General features: G+C 38.8%; 1 protein-coding gene across 1 annotated transcript; it reads right to left on the bottom strand.

Moving 5' to 3' along the window:
• Positions 1 to 12,509: 12,509 nt before the first annotated feature.
• Positions 12,510 to 15,301, bottom strand: LOC125241073 (protein SERAC1). The gene has a single exon (XM_048149378.1). The coding sequence runs from the start codon at positions 14,750 to 14,752 to the stop codon at positions 12,602 to 12,604; it is 2,151 nt and encodes a 716-aa protein (XP_048005335.1). The 5' UTR covers positions 14,753 to 15,301; the 3' UTR covers positions 12,510 to 12,601.
• Positions 15,302 to 21,356: the final 6,055 nt, after the last annotated feature.

The following is a 21,356-nucleotide window of genomic DNA, read 5'->3' as shown; positions in this document are numbered from 1 at the left end:
GTATACACCTCTACACATACAAGCCCTCTGGCCAAGACTACAGTCACTGACGTTCCGTGCCGCAACGTACTCATCTCTCTAAGGTATAGTATCGCTAGTCAACGAGTCACAGAGCGTCAACGATTGTACATTTGGCTAGAGGCCCACAGAAGCCGCTTGGTTGATTCAAGCGCATGGATTCTAACTATGAATGGATTATAGAGTTTTCTGCTAGGCAACACTGAGCAAAAAGAATACCTAGGTACACTTACATTTTCACAACAAGTTTTTTGGCGGCTGGTTCAAACAACAAGCTTCTGCTAATCGGCAATATACTTGAATCAGTCAAAAAAACAACCTGACCATACCTTTGGCTGATTCAAACGGATAAGGTACTTTTACTAGTAATTTCAACTTTTAGGCAAGCCGGTGCGAATCGGCTTGTTTGGACCAGCCGCTGCTGCTACATACTAACTGTTTAGGGTTCCGTAGTCAACTAGGAACCCTTATAGTTTCGCCATGTCTGTCTGTCCGTCCGTCCGTCCGTCCGCGGATAATCTCAGTAACCGTAAGCACTAGAAAGCTGAAATTTGGTACCAATATGTATATCAATCACGCCAACAAAGTACAAAAATAAAAAATGGAAAAAAATGTTTTATTAAGGTACCCCCCTACATGTAAAGTGGGGGCTGATATTTTTTTCATTACAACCCCTACGTGTGATATATTGTTGGATAGGTATTTAAAAATGAATAAGGGTTTACTAAGATCGTTTTTTGATAATACTAATATTTTCGGAAATAATCGCTCCTAAAGGAAAAAAAAGTGCGTCCCCCCCCCCCTCTAACTTTTGAACCATATGTTTAAAAAATATGAAAAAAATCACAAAGTAGAACTTTATAAAGACTTTCTAGGAAAATTGTTTTGAACTTGATAGGTTCAGTAGTTTTTGAGAAAAATATTTTTATTGAAATGTGAATGTGTTTTGATAGAGAACACGCATATATCTAGAAATTAGACTGCACTGTAATGTGACTAAATAGGTATGGAATGATTTGATTAAATTATAGAGTGTACTTATTAATTAGACTCTCCGTACTTGTCCTTAATTTTCCATTTCGTTTAAGTAATTTGTATCCTTGTTTTCACCACCAGAATATGACTAATTGTACCTGCAGACCTAACCACAGAGCAAGTTAAATGTGTTTGGAATGAAAATTGATGAAGATTTATCCTGGTCACTAAATGTAAAATTAATTTACACACAGTATTAAATTTACTAAGAATTTTATAAGTAAAATTTTAGAGTAGGTACCTTTAAAGACTGAGCCCAGAGCCGCCAGGCCAGACCTTCCTCATTTTGTTAAGGATGAAACTTTGGGATAATGTAGAGTAAATACGTATCGACATTTAATATCTGCATATTATGTAGCTAGGCTGACCCGACGACGGTAATTTTTTGCTTCAATATTTTTTTATTCTCAATTCTTTCCTGAAATTCCAAGACTGATTTTTATGTGTGTGTTAGAAAATACTGTGAGGAATTGATAACCATCATTTCTTAACCATTTCCACTGCTTAAAAAAACCGGCCAAGTGCGAGTCGGACTCGCCCACCGAGGGTTCCGCACCCGTACAAATTCATCGGCGGCATCAGGGAGCTGTTTTTGAATGTCGACGCTTAATTCAATAATATCTCCACTAAATCCACGTTTCAAAATTCTACTAACAGAATCGAAAACTTATTTCGTAAGTAAAACAGAAGTGGCTAGCTTATGAAACTAACGTCGTTTACTTATTCGCAATAGGCAGGTTTGCTGCATGTATTTACAGTTACTGCATCTACAAGTCACAGTTTTTAACCCGGAAACCTCTCCTTAACGCGTACCTACTAATATAGAAGAAGTCTTTGGCAGGTGCTAGTTTCAGCATATAAAAAAAAATTATACCTTCTATTTGTAGAGGTTCACAATGTTCACAACTATTCCAAATTTCAAGTTGATAGCATTAGTAGTTCTCGAGATATTTAGGAATGTGACAGACGGACAGACAGACGGACAGAGTCGCACCATAAGGGTTCCTGTTGTACCTTTTTGGTACGGAACCCTAAAAACAACATGACGTGCTTTACTTACATTTAAATCTGTGAAATGTCAAACTCCTCTACATTTAAATAATTAATTAAATAAATAGATGTATTAAATATTATTAAAAAAATAGTTATAGCGGTCGTAATAAATAATTGAACTAAAACAAACTTTATTTGAATGATTACAACAGCAAGAATTAGTTCTTTGTAAATTTATGTGGACAGTGTCATGCCTAATCTAGGTATGGTAATCTTAATCGAATGGATGCAAAGAAACGATCTACTTAAAAAGTATGGGAAGCATCTCCATAGATAAAGACCCTTAATGTTATTATCGACATCTATATGTAAATACTAAATAAAGATAATAGGTAAATATATGCTAAGAACAACTTACTGGAAAGAAATGCGTTAATGCGAAAATAATTTGCATTGCTAAACGAATCCCTGTAAGCCTATCACAGGAGGTCCGCGACAGCACCTCGAGATAGACTTCTTGTCTTTTCTAACTATGTTAATTAAAGAGGGACAGCTATATTCTATCTCTCAGGCGAGATACTGTCGTGCCAATAATGTCACAGCCAGTACCTGTCGTGCCGTCATTTAACGGAGACCGGGTGATCAAATCAATGTGCAGCCCGGCGCTGGTATCGAGCACAGAGCACTATAACTGGCTCATTAAACACAATTGTCCTTTTTATGACGTCGACATATCGGCGACATGTCCATTTAAAGCGAGCGATGGTAAATTGCAAGTACTTACAAGTACAGTAGACACCAGACTCGTGCATTTGAACACCTCATTAAACTGAAAGAAACAGTTTATAGTCATTTTGTGCTCAACAATTAATGAGGTCTAACCTGCGCTGCGACAACATCGTGAGTCGTAACACCCAATAGGTACCTATTTCAAGAAAAATAATAGGCATACAGCGACATTATATAATTATTAAAACTAATATAATATCTTACGATCATTGTCCTTCATATAATCTAGTGTTCTGAAGACAGGAAGTGTTCTGTAGTGAACACCTGTCAGAGGACGGTCTTCGGTTTGAAATACTAAGGTACAGCAGGGTAATTACGACTGGTGAAAAATTCGATTAGTTGAAAATAGCCTCCCAGTCGTAATTGCCCCGCTGCACCCCATGTATAGACGACTAGAGATAATTATTTATTTTGGTTTAAACTGCAAATCAAATATATCCCGAGGGGTTTGGTAATGGTACCAGTATAAAAAAAACCGGTCAAGTGCGAGTCGGACTCGCTCACCGAGGGTTCCGTACAAACTTTCAATAGTTGAATCATCAAAATGTTATTCATAGAACTCTACAGATTTGACTAAATCCCTCAAGACTCAATTTCCCACATAACAAGTAATATTTCAATATACAATTTTATTGTTAGACAACGTCCAAATAAAATCAAGACTATTCGACTTCAATAGTTTACGACTTACGCTGGAATACTGCTGTCACCTTTGGGACGGTTCCGCCAAGTATCAGGGTGGCTAGCCGAATGGCACAATCGCTCACGAAACGAAGCGCTAGTAGATATCTATCTCTATCGCGCTTGCGTATTGGCGCGACAGAGCCAGCGGCGTATCGCTTTCGTTTGGCGTCGGAGAAATGCCATTCGGCTACGGGGCCAGCTAAGGCTAAATTGCAGACCCTAGAACATCGCCGTCGAGTCGCTTGTCTGTCGATATTCTACCGGATGCATTATGGGGAGTGCGCTCAAGAACTGCACGACCTAATTCCTCCTTCTCCTTTCCATCTTCGGACGTCCAGGCGGGGGGAACGTATGCACCCGTATGTGGTTAGTGTTCCATTTATCCGCACAAAACGATTTGCCTCATCCTTTGTAATGCGGACTGCAAAGGAATGGAATGCGCTCCCAGCATCGGTGTTCCCAGAAAAATACGACCTCGGTCTCTTTAAACGAAGAGTGAATAGGCTATTACTGAATCGGTGAGCTCCATCTTAGACTCTGTCTTCACTTCCCATCAGGTGTGACTAGGGTCAATCGCCGATCAGTCCATAATAAAAAAAAAAGACTTAAAATACGACATGTCGCAAAGACGCTCCTGAACCGACCTCATTATATCAGGAAAAACGCGATGTAGGAAATGAGCGTTCAACGTACAGCGACATCTATCGGCAAATTGAGTAAACTAATGCGCGCGAGCTAGTATGGAAGATGATTTTTATGGAATAATTGTTTATTGCGTGAACCGATTTTAACCATTTTGCCTCTATTTGAAAGCTGGTAATTTCATTGTTATTTTGTTAAAAAATACAGGTACAATAAACACCCGCAAGGGCAACATTCTGAAAGGTTTTTTTTATAAATAAAAAAAAAGTTTTCAAGATACGTGTACGATTTTATTTTTCCTGTAATATTCATTATAATAGCCATGTTTGGTGAAAATTTCATAAATTTATGTTGGTTAACTTCGGAGATAAGGAGCGGAACGGTATTTTTTTTACATTTTCCTTCAAAAAACATTTTTTTCCACAACCAAAAAATTATAAAAAATAGTTTTGATATGTACAGTTTGAGCTTTTTCTAACGATACCCCACTTGACCTGATTACTTGAAATTTTCAGTTTGCCCCCTTTCATTTTGGCCATTTTCTGCAATTAACATTAATAAATTAAAAAAAAAATACTTTCAATTTGTAGAGGTTAACAATGTTCTTAAGTATTCATTTCAAAGCGATAGCATAAGTAGTTCTCGAGATATTTAATAATGTGACAGACAGACGGACAGAGCGGCGCCATAAGGGTTCCTTTTGTACCTTTTTGGTACGGAACCCTAAAACATCGATAATCCGGCACTTCAGTGGCCCAACATCCGGAACTAAAATAGAGACGCAAGTGATATTACCATCTAATTAGTATGTTATCAGCCTGACTTCACTTTAAAAGTGGCTAAAAACCAGATAATGGTAGAATGAGCAGTCTTTTTATACGACATAGGTACAGTCAGCAGCAGAAGTTCCGTAGCGGGCAAGGTGTTCAAAATGAACTTGACACGATCTTATTTTTAAGACAATAAGAGCGTGTTAGGATCATTGTGAACACCTTGCCCGTTACGGAACTTCTGCTGCTGACTGTACATAAAAAATATAGGTATGGAAAATGGTTCTAATATCCAGTAATCCGAATATTCCTTCCTAATCCGGCACTTTCGTGTCAGCAACAGTGCCGGTTTATCGAGATTGTACTGTATACATATTACATATATGTAGACAATGCACCAAAATAGATGTCAAAAAAATATTCTAAAATAAAACAAGTAAATACTGCATCACAGCTAGTTGTAGAAACAATGACAATAATCAAATAATTAATTGAGATACGGTTGTACTCACGTTATTATATCGCTATTGCTGCGACATGTTGCGACATCGTGAACTCCTATACGCCTGAAGAGGGGCCTCCGAATTGGCCCGAAACATGTCGCAGCAATAGCGATATAATAACGTGAGTACAACCGTATCTCAATTAATTATTTGAATATATCTCACGGAAGTTTACCGTGTATAATGACAATAATCCTCCTAATTGCCGATGCTGACAACATACAAGTACATATAGTATATGAATAAGTTGGTACTTATACGAAGTGAGATGGGCTAAAACTATCATTAGTAGATATAGTGTTACAAGGGAGCAAGATTACATATTTATTTATAGCTGGAGCGTCAATTGAATCCTGAACGAAGTGAAGTATTCTAAAATTGAATCCTGGGCGTAGAGAGGAGTTCTAAAATAGAATCCTGAGCGTAGTGAGGGTTACTGCTTTTCACATCATCCATTCGGAAAGAGTAGGTACTTTTCTTGGACTATGTTGTACACAGAAACACAGTACAAGAATACAGTAAATTTCCCATTATATGATTAGGACTAGCAATAGTAAACGTAAATTTATTATTGTAGAAAAATAGCTGTCTGAAAGTAAGTAATTTGATTGTGCCTTAGAAAGAGGCTGATGGTTTATGCAGGCAGCAAACTGTCCCTGAAATCATAATTCATAATGGGCAGCTCTGAGTTACATTAACGATAACTCTGTAACTGTATAATGCTGTAAGATGTATGTATATGTACCTAAGTTTTCATAATAATAAGACAGTTGATTTGTCTTATTGATGGACCTTAAAATACCTTGTGAATTATTATGTTATGATTCTGAAATACGACGTTGCGTGAAATAGTACATTACGATACAAGTGCGAAATAAAGGAAGTTCGAAACGAGTGGCGATAAATTAAAACACGACCGAAGGGAGTGTTATAAATTGACACGAGTTACGAATTTCCTTTTCGCACGTGTTTCGTACGACGTTTTTCAGTACCTACAGATGGCCCTCCGAAGTTTCGACGATATAATGAACCACTTCTCGCACTAGTGCGTAAAAAAAACCACGAAGATTTAATTGATTTAAATTTAAATAAAGATGACTTACTTATTACTTTAATTAGGTAAATTTTAAGACTTTATTAAATAGAGACTAGAGATAGAGACTTTATTAGATTAGATTAAGTATGTGTTTATTTTTCGGTATGCAAGGGCTTGACGCTGCCGGTGCCAGTATAGGTACTAGGTGCCGTACGCGAATGGCATTTCTGCGACGCGAAACGAAAACGAAACGCCGCGAAAGGTAGTCTGGCTCTGTCGCGCCAATACGCAAAGCGATAGAGATAGATATCTACGAGCGTTTCGTTTCGTGAGCGTTTGTGCCATTCGGCTACGTACCCAGGAGGGGCGATTGTTGAATCTCGCATACGGGAAAATCGCAAAATCTCTAAAATACCGGTTGAAAACGGTGACTTGCCTATTATTTTCAGTGACAATTTTCTGAATTTGAACGCGTGAGACTCAAAAATCGGCCCACTGATCTAACAAATTGTCGCAACTGCTTGGTCCCGATAGCTCCGTCCGTGCTTATCGTCGGCGCCGCTATTGACGAACCTTGGCCCTCTTTTCGTTTGCCTCACCGATAACTATTAGGTACAGTCAACTTAGAAAGAAGTGCCCCCTTGCTAACTAATTCTTATGTAGGGACTCACTAGGGACTCACGTCTATCAAATCCACGTAAAAGTAACGTGAGTCACGACTTCATTGCGTGTTTAATTTGAACTACTTACAGCAGCAAATTAAAGGATCCATGCATAAATCGCGAAAGTAACACTTATTTAGAGATAGTTTATCACTTGAACTTGCGTCGTGAATAAATGGAACATGCCATAAAATCGTGACTAATGTTACTCTTGCCGCAGATTGACCCCATAGACAAATCTTTATATAAGTGCGTCATAATGTCAATAATTAAGGACTCATTGACAGAATAAAAACACACGCCGACTAACCAAACCCAATAATATATTTTTTCCTGAATCTTAAGTCTGTTAAAAGTTGTGAAATCATAGATATTCGTTGAGTAATGCATTTGTACAGTGATAAAGCTAAAGGTCTCCCCCTAGAAACTCTTTCCACTATCACTTCACTCTGCAGCTGACTGTACATACATCGTAGCGTGTAGGTATAGTTCACTTAAGAATTTAATTAATTTTGTCAAACACATTTAACATACTTGCGTCTAATATTTCCCTAAGGCCCCGATACAATTTTTTGTTAGAGACCAACAAGGTCAAATGACCTCGGTTCTAGTAAAAACCTGGTCAAGGTTTCTTTCTACCGTCGTGGAGTTGTACTTTTGTTGTTATACGTACTTTTTATTACATTTTTTTAGATCCTAATACCTATACGAGTATATAAGTATTACCCCCTTTAAAAACCATGAACACCAGGGTAAACTCGCTTTATTCGGTGACACGCCTAATTCGGTGATACAAACTTTGAAGCACTATTCTGAAAGACGATTTTTGGTTGTTTCACCGAATTAGGCGTGTCACCGAATGAGGCGAGTTTACCCTAGGTACTTCTAGATACCTTCTATAGAACATCTAAATAACTAATTACAGCTACTTAAGAGTAAATTCCCAATATCTATCGCTGGTATTTCAACAATAGCATTACGCCGTTCTCCACTGATTTTGTACAAAATCGAGCGCTCCAAATCCAATATTCGCGTCGGAGTCACACAAAATATCCACTAGGCCAGAACTCAAACACACTGACCAAGGCCGGCATTGCTTAATGCCTGACCATAGTGACCATCTGTCCATCGTAAATTATGCATGCGCCGCAGGCCACGGTTTCTAGTTTCTAGCAGCCCCCTTTTCTGCTTATACCATAGATTACGTTCATCTAGAAGTTAGGTTGGTACCTGCTTACAAAGTAGGTAAGCAAATAGTCGTTTATTTATCATTAATCATTAGGCAGGCTGTAGATTCTGAAGATGTAGGTAATGTATTTATTATCGTTATCAATTCAGTAAGTCATCATGAAGTGCATATTATCTAGAGCATCCTTTATTATTATTTAGGCAGACACGCAAGCTCAGGCATAGGTCTTCGACTTCAGCGTGTTTGAAGCTGAACTGTGGAGTGGTGTGTTCCAATTCCGAATCCACTGAATATGAAAATACTTGTGATTCGGAATATTTCAAAACCCTTTCATATAATGTCAGTAGATACCGGTCTGTTTAAATATAAAGCTGGAGGAAAGCCAACGCGCCGCATGCGGCACTGCGCCGTGTTCTCGTCAAAATTATAATTAGGAAATTTATATTTACCGAGTTACTCAAATTGACCGTAGTGGTGTGCGACTTTACTTGAATTTTTGACTTGCTGATTAGTTAGCTAATGTGAACGGAAGTTATTATTATTTAAATTTCAAAATTGAGACCTTTGATTGAGACACTGAAACAAAAGCTGTTAGAGATTTTAACGCATTTTTTTTCGCACTTTTTTTAATCTCTTCAACCTTGGGTATATTAAATGGCAGAAATATTATTTTAATAGGTATGTTTTTTGTTGTATCTTCAACCCTAACTTGTAACTGAACATTAAGGGACTTCATCAATTTAAATACAGTTTTTGACTTAGTCTCGACAGAATTGAATATAAAACCATTTGATGGGAATCATCTAATAAATCTAATTTAGTTTGCCATGTTAAACAAAGGCTTTGTTTCTCTAAGAAAGGGTCACTCGGCAGTTCCGAATACAGCGAGGCTCGGATTATCGTGGCCGTTTTGTAATTTCTAGTATCTAGGTACTTGATAAAAGAGTGCAAGAAGATAAAGATTTTATATCATTTATTGAATGGAGCTGTTTGGAGGGTCAGCTGCTAGTGTGCAAAAAAAAAATCATAATTCATAATTTTAGCCTGTAACCGCCGACTGCTGAGCATAGGCCTCTCTTTGTGTACGCCACTTACCCCGGTCCTGTGCTAGACTCATCCAGATGTGTCCCGCAGTATTACGAATATCGTCCACCCAACGAGTCAACGGATGCCAGGCTCTTCTTTCATCCAAAAGGTAGATAAGTAAATACTGATACATAGGCCTTGAGGTGCGAATATATAATTAAAATAAAGGTTCTATGCACACCATGTTCCTACATATAGTTGAGTTGAGTCTTGTCACAGCTGCAAGTAGCGCGTCGGGATATCGATCAGCTTGCTGGCTAGTTGCATGTCAAGGTGAGGTACTTTTAGTAAACTAATCGAAATGTACCTTTACGAAGGCCTCTGCATTACCCACGTTTCGCCCTATGCGTTTAGTTCGATAAAGCGTATTTGAGTTCATGTTAAGAGTTATGCCAGATGATCAAAAGCCTACCAGAAATATAGTAGTAGTAGTAGTAAACACTTTATTGTACAGAACAAATTACATGTACAGAGAATAATTATAACATTTATAACGGTTATGTACAAAGGCGAGCTTATCCCTTTAAGGGATCTCTTCCAGCTTACCTTAGAATAACTGACAGAGGAAAATAGATGGTAGACAAACACAACTAAAGTGCATCGGTATATATACAAAGTACTATCAAAATTGAAAAAATGAATATATATGACTATGTCAGGTCAGGAGAGCGCTGTTATTCTGTCTGATGTAAGGGGTGACAGAAAATAGTACGAATGAAATTCCGCAACATGGCGCGTAGTCATATATTTCTGATCAGGCTTTAATTTATAATCACAGAATACATATTAGTACAAGCAGTATAAGATAAATCATTAGTATAGTTCCTTTAATTGGAAACTATTAACTAGAACTTCTAGAAGAAACGTAAACTCAAATACATATAAGTAGTCAGTATCTTAGAAAATTCCACACCCATTCTCAAGTTCTTAGTTTTCACATCAGTAATTACAGTTGTACCTAATCAAAGCTAAGGTCTCCACTCTCCTCAAGTGGAGCCATCCACAACAACGACAATTAGTGCGTTTTCACATTATCCGATCCGATATCATGTCCGTTACCTTAGGTATAATATAGACTCAGGGATAATTTTTCTACTACTAGGTACTAGTAGGTACTCAATTCGAACTTCTTGTAAGAGTTTAAAACATTCTTTGAATTTTTATATATGTAGATACTAGCTTTTTCCCGCGGCTTCGCTCGCGTTAGAAAGATACAAAAAGTAGCCTATGATGTCACTCTCCATCCTCTCAACTATCTCTATACTTAAAAAAATCCCGTCCATTCGTCGCTCCGTTCTGCCGCGAAAGACGGACAAACAAACAGACACATACACTCTCCCATTTATAATATTAGTATGGACTACGGACTAGCTTTTGCCCGCGGCTGCGCTCGCGTTAGAAAGAGAAAAAACCGGCCAAGAGCGTGTCGGTGTCTGGCCACGCTCAGTGTAGGATTCTGTAGTTTTCCGTATTTTTCTCAAAAACTACTGAACCTATCAAGTTCAAAACAATTTTCCTAGAAAGTCTTTATAAAGTTCTACTTTTGTGATTTTTTTCATATTTTTGAAACATATAGTTCAAAAGTTGGAGGGGGGGACACACACTTTTTTTTCCTTTAGGAGCGATTATTTCCGAAAATATGAATATTATCAAAAAACGATTTTAGTAAACCCTTATTCATTTTTAAATACCTATCCTAGAATGTATCACACGTTAGGATTGCAATGAAAAAAAAATCGCTCCCCACTTTACGTGTAGGGGGGACCCTAATAAAACATTTTTTTTTCACTTTTTATTTTTGCACTTTGTCGGCGTGATTGATATACATACCTATTGGTACCAAATTCCAGCTTCCTAGTGCTAACGGTCACTGAGATTATCCGCGGACGGACGGACGGACGGACGGACGGACGGACAGACATGGCGAAACTATAAATGTTCCTAGTTGACTACGGAACCCTAACAAAAGGTAGCCCAAGTTACTCTCCATCCCTTCAAGTATCTCCACTTAAAAAATCACGACAGCTCCGTTTTGCCGTGAAAGACGGACAAACAAACAGACACACACACTTTCCCATTTATAATATTAGTATGGAAGTATGGATATTAGTAATTGAGTACTTATGGATATATGAGTACCTACGCAAGAACCTTGTGAGTAAAAATATGTTGTTACTTTTTTAAATAATGAATTATGTTTTTTTGTATTACAATACAACAATGTATTTTATCAAAGCAACAATAAATTTATGATAAAATCATGAATGTGTATCAGGTAGACATCTATTTGAAGCCTACTTAACTTTATCACCAAGCGCTGACCACCGCAGGGTATTTAGTTCGCATATAAACGTCTAGGTGGCTCTGTAATCAGCTCTACAACGCCATCTAGCACTAACGTCCCGCAATAGCGTACTGGCGTAGCATAGTCGCTCTTTCACGAATTTTGCGTGACTCCAAAAGAGGGATATGACTAAAAGATCTCTACCCGTTCGCCTATCACCCTATCAGTGTGTACACAATGTTATATTCTGCAATATAACAATACCTAACCATTTCTACCTACACGAGAAACTGACTTAACCAAAAAGATTTTTTTGTAAAATTGGCGAGTTAAGATTTATTCTTTGTAAAAGATTTACCTACTTAACTATCAACTATACAAAATGTTTACTTACATTTGGTGTAACCTTCTTTTATCCGACTGCACTTTTCGACAGAGAGAGTTTGAGCGACAGAGGCAACTCTCAACTCTACTGTAACCCAATTTACAAATTTCTAGTTAGTTATATAAATACGTAACTAGCCCTGAATTATTTAACACTTATCTACAGCTTGTCTTGTAATAGAAGTATGGCTTGGCCATAGCTTTATTTTCTAAACATTGTTATTTATTTTAACCAGCTGCTATTGGGGTAAAATATCACGTCATCCACAGATGGGTGTTGGGAAGAATTTTTAAATACATTTGAACTATAATCTTAAGATAACAACTATCATACTGCCTTCAATCAATGAATAAACACAGTAAAAAAAAACAAAAGCAATAACAACTTTCAGAGCTATCTAAAGGAAGTTTAAAAAAAAACAGAGTTTTGTTTTATAACATTTATTCTAATCAGTAAATCCATCAGTAAAAATATCTAATAACAAACGCTCAGACCAACGTAGTCCGTCATTACTTTGGGAACCATTTAAAGCTTCCATAATTTCCGCTTTTTCCGTTGCCACGTTTCCAATAAAATGTTAAAAAACCATTCTATACTGGTGTACTTTAGTGATACATCTTTGTTTGTTACCCTTAACAGGACTTCTAACAATGTCGTATACAAAATACTTTGCCTAGTTGCAGGCTTACAGATACACAAGTGATCCACAGGCAGTTGGTAGAAAGGTCCTCTTCCTAAGTCTGCTGATACAGCCTCAACAAAATGTACAGGAACCTTGAAAGCTGTTACCAAAGTAGGTAAACTTTCTGCAAAACTTATTGTTTCCCAGTTATATCTGTCAGCATACTTGAGAAATGATTGATGTAGGTCTAATAATACTGGCGAGTTTTCTTGCAGTTGGCGAACATCTGTAGATGGCCACAACACTGCTGCAGCAGCTCTGGGCATGGTTGCAAATGCACTCCCTTTATGGGGTGTGCTATAAAAAAATACTGCCTTGGTACATTCACACAGTTTGTTAGCTTGAGGATCCTGGCTTTGAGCAGCTACATTGAGGACTTGTTTGACTATGAGCCCACCCATTGAGTGAGCCAGCCACACTATTGGTGTATTTCGACTGCCCACTCCAGCTTCAATTAAATTAGGTTCTAATTCAGAAGCCCGAGCTGATATATCAGATGCCTGTAAAGGACATCGTTCTAGCCAGTCTGATAAAGAGCTGAGATAATTTACACCAATGATCCTAAGATTATTACAATCTTGTGGAAGCCAATCCTTAGGCCAACAAGAGGTGTACATGCAGCGGTCTTTCCTTTCTTTAATCAACCCAATACGCTTATTTTTTACAGTGTAGAAGGAAGCATTTTCTTGGTCTCTTTTGGAATAAATGGGCAGATCCTCTAGCACTACTTCTATATTGGCAAGTAAGGCTTCATCTTCTAATTCTATTATTTCTTCCATTACTTGTTGTAGCTCTTGATCTATATATTTTGGCACACCTTCATTACACTCAAGGTCCAACAGAGTGCCCTCTAAAATACCAATGGGCTTACAGGACTGATCTCTTTGCCTCCAGGTCACAAAAACACCACCTCTTAATCCGTGAACCAGAAGTGTATCACATGTTGGAGTTGCAGTATTCCTATACAGGGGATGTAATAAATATAAACCTGGACGGTAACAATACTCCCCAGACAGGTTCGCCAAACATACCGCTGCAGAGCTTGATAACCTGATATCTCCGGATTGTAATAATCTTGATAGTTCTCTGATGAGACCATTTTCAAAGAATTCAGTGAGGAGGCTAGTATGAACACTTAATACAGTAAGAACTCTTAGCACTCCCAGATCCACATCTATATCATTAGGATGCCTTAAAAACAATTCTGCAAGACAGGACATTATGCCCAGTTTTACTAACAATTTGGCAGAGTGATCATCTTCATAATTCTTATTATTAAATAAGCTTAGATGGTGATGCAAGGCCTCTAAGCACATCAAGCAAAGTTCACGTTCACTTAAGGTGTCTGGCTTAGCAGGAATACTGTCAGCCTCCATTGCTTGCTCTTGAACATTAGCAAAATACTTAGATAAGAAGTGTTGTATGCAACTATGGCGCTGTAGAGTCTGGACAGCTAAAATTAGATCGTGAAATTTATAAGAGAGTAGTTCTGGCGCCTTGGCGGCTTTCCTTACGTGTATTGGCGGAGGCAGGAAATAGCGGAGGTCGGCGCCGCGCGTGCGCGCCAGCAGCACCGCGGTGTTCTTGTCGATCGCCTGCGCAAGTTTTAGGCAGTCCCATTCCTTGTTGTTGTTGAATGAAGCCAACTGTACCAGTGCGATGTTTCGCTGCTCTTGGTTCCCATGTTTACATAGCCATAGTAATCGCCATGCTAGAGAATGTTTTAAACTTTTCCAAATACGATTCCATCCCACAGATTGCCTAGAAGCTTTGTCTTCTTCCATCTTCACGGTCAGGTCGTAGCTGGGGTCATCTATGTAGATGTACTCGGGGGTGTGCTTTTTCTCCGTGGCGAGAACATTGGAATTCACTATTTTACTAATGGATTTATACGTTAGTCGAAAAGGATAGGTGACTAAGAATCCACTGCATCCAAAAAATGATGAAAATTTCAGTATTTTAAAAACTAATTTAATGCGTTCTTGCATATTCATAATGAGATCTTTAAATATGAGACGTATACCGCACAAATACTGAACTCATAATAATATTTTGAAATATCTATTGACATTGACATTTCACTTGACAGCTGTTTTGAGCATGGCGTTGACAGATGTCAAAGGATCAGAAAATAACAAAAATGTAGTCCGTAACACTCACCATGAAAATTTGTAGTCAGCAAACGACATTTGGTGTCTAAACGCAGTTTTTGATCTCAGATATAAGTATTTTATATACATAGTGTCATTTATTGTGTTCACTTTAATTGTACATCTTTGCATTGCTTTATTTCATGTGATATCATTGACAGTGTCAAAGGCATAGCCATAGACAATTAGACATACCATAGACAAACAACAATGCATATTGTTAAGCCCGCTCCACACGTGCTCCATCCACACTGTGAGCGCGAATCACGGCGCGACTTCGCGGCGCGACGTGTGGCTCCAGACCACTCGCACAACTTCACGGCGATTTCGCTTTTCGATTCTCGCCAAGATGGCGGAATAGCATCAGCTGATCGAGTTTAACTTTAAATTATTCCATGCCATCATGTTGGATTTAGCTGTATTTCCTTTTCTTTTTGACGTGATAACGTCTAATAACTCGTTACTACGGGCTGCATGCACGAAAAAGATGACGTCATTGTCCCGTTCCTCAAGGCCACCAAGCAAGAGCAAGTGGTTTGTGTATGGACCATCTTTGTGTATGCTGCCAATAAAAAGATGGCTTCCAAAATGAACGTGTTCTCATTTAATAAGTTAAATAAATAATAAGTATAATAACATAAAACATGGTGGCAGCGGTGGGATAAGTGAAAATAGAAAAGAAAATTAATTATTTTAATTTATACGACTTTTTGACAGAACATATACCGTCTGAACTCATCATAGATTTAGAATTATTGAACTAGATTGTGTAGTTAGGTCAAAAAGTGTGTCCACATGAGAGGTAATTGTTTGGGTTGGTGTTCCTCTCGCACTTATTGACAATGTTAACATTATTCAGTGAACGTCGTTTTTAATTATACAAATCTTTGATTTATTGGTATCAAAATAATTACATTGTAATTATTTTCCAATTCTTTGAAATATGTATATCGAAACCCTAGTTTGAATATAACACTAAAATAATATAAGAAGTTATAAAGTCAGGTAATCCATACTTAATATTATAAATGCGAAAGTAACTCTGTCTGTCTGTCTGTTACGCTTTCCCGCTTAAACCACGCAGCCGATTGTGATGAAATTTGGAACAGACAATCTTTAGACCCTGAGACAAAACATAGGCTACTTTTTATTTCGAAAAAAAGGGATGAAGGGGTTGAAAGTTTGTATGGGATTTCTTAATTTTCAAAGATAAAACCATGAAACTTTATATTTTAGCACTTGATAAGAAATCATTAAACATATATTTAAAGTCACATACAGGTCGAACGCGATTAATTAACATTATTTTTACCTTTGAAATAAACATGGTGGGAAATAAACATTAACTAAAAGCGGGTAGATTATATTTATTTGTCTACCCCGAACATTTATATAAATTAATATCGGGTAGTTTTGTGTTGTTTACATCTCCGGTGACATTTTGCTGGGACGTCAGTCTTCCGCGACCACGGCCAGTGCAACCTGGCCGAAACGTTGGGAAAAAAGGTAAAAATAATGTTAATTAATCGCGTTCGACCTGTATGTGACTTTAAATATGTGTACAAAGCGCGAGAACTTAAAGTGTTATATCATTAAACATCTTGATAAGGGATAGGGATAGGGATAGCGATAGGGATAGCGATAGGGATAGCGATAGGGATAGGGATAGCGATAGGGATAGCGATAGCGATAGCGATAGCGATAGCGATAGCGATAGCGATAGCGATAGCGATAGGGATAGGGATACGGATACGGATACGGATAATATGGGTATCGTTATAATCGGTCGGCGGGTATAAGGGATACGGATAATCGGTCGGCGGTCTCTTACAATCAATGTGCTCTAAGACGATCGTTGTTTGCTTGCTTGAAGATTACGTTTGCGATAAGTATAAGCAAAATGTAAAAAATTGTAAGGGATAATAGAAAAAAGTACTTTTTACCCACCGATCATAGTGTCGAAATACGGGCTATGTGGGATGTTTATAAAGGTTTCCCCAGCGTATTTATATAGAATTACCTACGCTGTGGTCGATGTGTAATATTTCTACAATCATTGCAAGCAAAAGTATTATGTGCAATCGAAATAATCGCAGATAAATATACCTACAGAGAAACCTAAGGATCCAAATGAAAATCTTAATGAATACTTTAATTACGCGGGCGAAGCCGCGGGTAAAAGCTAGTATACATATAAAATTACTACTACTATGGTAACCTCATTAACACTGGCCACACGTGTGCGAGAGGGACACCAGCCCAAACAATGCCCTCTCATACCATACTATTCAATATACTCTATGTAATCTCATGTGGACCGTTTTCGCTAGTTCAGACTAGCGAAAACGGTCACCTTTTTGTCTCAGTAATAAGGTTCAATTTAGTATGGCAAAAAATGTGATTCCGCTGTCCCCTGTAAAGGTCTTTGGAACCACAGACCAACCCCTATAGACATCCATTACAAGACGACTCGCGGTCACCAGCCTTACTTGTATTTGCCATGATATAAGCGCGGGCGCTCGCCGTGCCCGATCAGTAACGACCAAAGTAACCGACCCGAAAGTAGCTCGTGTTTTTCGCAATAAAAAAATTGAAAAAGGGTATTTTGATGCCTTAAAGATGTCCACCTGTAGTGTGAAATGGTGTGGAAAGGTAACAAGAAGTTAAAATTTAAAAACGGACGATATTACATTCCACAAGTAAGGTCAACTTACACTGGCCACTTACGCGACAGTAGAGGGACAGTCATAGTTCTGTCCCTTTTCATCTGGCGCGACTGCCTGCCGTCCTTGAAACGACCAATCGCAGCGCGCTAAACACATTCCCCTCCCGCTCCTCGCGCCCCAAGCACTGGTGATTTGTAGCACGCACAAAATTTACAATATTGGCACTCTATAGGAGGTTCTCTGTGTTTGGAACTCACTGACAATGACATTTGGGCCGCTAAACATGGCACAATAGGGACTGAGCTCACACTTTTTTGGCATACTAAATTGAACTTTATCATTATCACCGGTGAAGAAAAGCGTTCTTGTCAGACTAGTAAAAGTTTTTGGCCTAACAACTCAATCTAGCTTAATATATATAAATCTATGGCATAGAACAACATGTCTTGTCCCTATATATTTGAAAGTTGAAATTGTCATACAATGCCAAAAATTATAGAGGTAGGTAAGTAATTCTTGCATTTGAAAATCTCATCGTTTAATCTATACTACGGTAATGTTTGACGTTATCACGTCAAACTACCGTCCGTACACCGACTTTACAGACAAGACAACCAATTTTTTTGTAAAATCGTGAGAATGTGTAATGTGGAACATATTATTTGATGTGGAGCCTTGCAAGTCCGCGTTTCGCGCCTCCTTTGACGCGGGCCGAAAAACCGACAGGGGAACTCGGCGCGAAGCCGCGAACTATCTGCATATCGAATCCACAGTCGCATTCGCGGCATCGCGCCGCGATGCGCGCGCGAGTGTGGAGGGCGCTTTAAACGGCGCACAAACGTACCTACGATAATATCGTTAGCTCTATCGCTAAGTAAGTATGTTAAGATGAAAGTGGAGGGCTCGCGCGAAATTGTCATTTTAACCGGCGCCCAAATCTCAAGGGAGGACCGGAGGAGGAATATCAATTCGTCTGTATTTTTTTTATTATCTTAAACCCCTGCCTCTAAAACAACTTAAATTTAATTTATATCTATAAAAACAAGTGTTTTACTCTATTAATGAGTTTCAGATTTGAGAAGTTGCTGTTCTTCAAACCACAAAAATCGAGAAATCGAGGGAACTCCTCAAATCTTAAAGGCATACATATAGTGATTTTTGTGGTTTTAAGAACAGCAGGCACTTACGTTCTGAATTGTGACATTTGGTGTAGTGGAACTGCTGATGATGATCAAAACGGGACTTCTCAAATCTGAACAGCACATTTATAGTGACTTTGGTATTTTTATAAGAACAGCTTGTATTTACGTTCAGAACAGTGACATTTGGTACAATGGAACTGCTGATGATGATCAGAACGGATCGAACTCCTCAAATCTGAACGGCGCACTTATAGCACAGTATAAGAAATAGTACTATCGTACAGTATGGCCACTCCCGCTCCCCGCTGATAGAGCCGCCCACCCCCTCTCGGTTACCTCACAGTTACCGCCTATCAAACACGCGAACCGTCAACCTGTCATATCTCACTCATACAAACATGGTACGCGTTCACCTACACGAGCTTAGAATGTGTGCTAGGAACGCGCCTCTTTCATATATATATTTGATCGCCACTATCGCCAGTGTCCGAGATGTGCTTATAGTGAAATGAAATGAAATGAAGTGAATTTGGTATTTATTTTTTAGGAGATTTGTGCTCTTTGTTATGTTTGTAAGCATATTGAGTTTTCAAGTCAAATTTTGTCGAACTCGATTTCTTATAATCAGGTTATAGAATTCATGAGGAATTGAGGAATCTCTTCAAACCTTAACGGTAATAAATGTAATAATGTACCACTCAACTAGACTCATTTCAGATTTTCTGTATGTTTCATGTGTAATAACTAATAAACAAATTAAATACTTATCTAGATTTTATTTAATATCATTTAACTGGATAGGTACCTAAGTTTTTTGAAGAAAGAAAAATGATACATTTTTCTCATCTCGTTGTCAGAGTTGACATCGCTTTTTAGGGTTCCGTAGTCAACTAGGAACCCTTATAGTTTCGCCATGTCTGTCCGTCCGTCCGTCCGTCCGTCCGCGGATTATCTCAGTGACCGTTAGCACTAGAAAGCTGAAATTTGGCACCAATATGTGTATCAATTACGCCGACAAAAGTGGTAAAATAAAAAATGGAAAAAAATGTTTTGTTCGGGTTACATGTAAAGTGTAAAGTGGGGACTGTTTTTTTTTTCATTCCAACCCCAACGTGTGATATATTGTTGGATAGGTATTTAAAAATGAATAAGGGTTTACTAAAGTCATTTTTTGATTGTATTAATATTTTTGGAAATAATCGCTCATAAAAGAAAAAAAAGTGTCCCCCCCCCTTTAACTTTTGAACCATATGTTTAAAAAATATGAAAAAAAAAACAAAAAAGTAGAACTTTATAAAGACTTTCTAGGAAATTGTTTTGAACGTGATAGGTTCAGTAGTTTTTGAGAGAAATACAGAAAACTACGGAACCCTACACTGAGCGTGGCCCGACACGCTCTAAGCCGGTTTTTTTTAAATTTGATACATTCAGCACGCGCAAAGGTATTGTCAATTGTCACCTCACTTCACTCTCTCACTTCACTCGGTCACTTAAAAAAAAATAAGTTCAAAAACTAAAACCCGACTACTATAAAATGTGCTCTAAAAAGTATGAAACAAGATAGAATTAGTTTATGAAAGCTGGCAGCTTCCTCGCTCAACGTATAAGTATTGCGATTCAGCGAGGAAATGCTGCCAGCATCTTGGGCACTATGCCTCAGGGGCCCTCTTTAGACTTAGATTTTTAGTTTTATTATTATTCTTTTTTATTGCCTAGTTTATAATATTTATTGTACCAAATTTTTATTTAAGTGTTATAAATAAATGAATTCCGAATGAAAAAAAAAAAAAAAGTTTAAAAAAAAATTCTATCTTGTTTCATACTTTTTAGAGCACATTTTATAGTAGTCGGGTTTTAGTTTTTGAACTTATTTTTTATTTAAGTTACTTTGGGGTTACATTTTATTTATTAAATATAAGGGCGCTGAAAGCGCCCGGTTTAAGACCGCGTGCGTCGGGCTTCGCCCGACACTTTAAGTTTGAGGGCGCCGAAGGCGCCCGATTTAGGACCGCTTGCGTCGGGCTTCGCCCCACACTTTAAGTTAGAGGGCGCCTTCGGCGCCCGGCTTGGGAGCGAGTGCGTCGAACTTCGTCCGACACTTTAAGATAGAGGGCGCCGAAGGCGCCCGGCTTAAGAGCGCGTGCGTCGGGCATCGCCCGACACTTTAAGTTTGAGGGCGCCGAATGCGCCCGGCTTAGGACCGCGTGCGTCGGGCTTCGCCCGACACTTTAAGTTAGAGGGCGCCTTCGGCGCCCGGCTTGGGAGCGAGTGCGTCGGGCTTCGCCCGACACCTTTAGTTAGAGGGCGCCGAAGGCACCCGGCTTAGGAGCGCGTGCGTCGGGCTTCGCCCGATACTTTAAGTTAGACGGCGCCTTCGGCGCCCGGCATGGGAGCGAGTGTGTCGAACTTCGCCCGACATTTGTAGCGAGTGCGTCGGGCTTCGCCCGACACTTTAAGTTAGAGGGCGCCTTCGGCGCCCGCCTTGGGAGCGAGTGCGTCGGGCTTCGCCCGACACTTTAAGTTTGAGGGCACCGAAGGCGCCCTGCTTAGGACCGCGTGCGTCGGGCTTCGCCCGACACTTGAAGTTAGAGGGCGCCGAAGGCGCCCGGCTTAGGACCGCGTGCGTCGGGCTTCGCCCGA

The sequence above is a fragment of the Leguminivora glycinivorella genome, chromosome Z (assembly GCF_023078275.1).
Source record: "Leguminivora glycinivorella isolate SPB_JAAS2020 chromosome Z, LegGlyc_1.1, whole genome shotgun sequence".
Lineage (NCBI taxonomy): Eukaryota > Metazoa > Arthropoda > Insecta > Lepidoptera > Tortricidae > Leguminivora > Leguminivora glycinivorella.
This window is presented reverse-complemented; position numbering and strand designations above follow the sequence as displayed.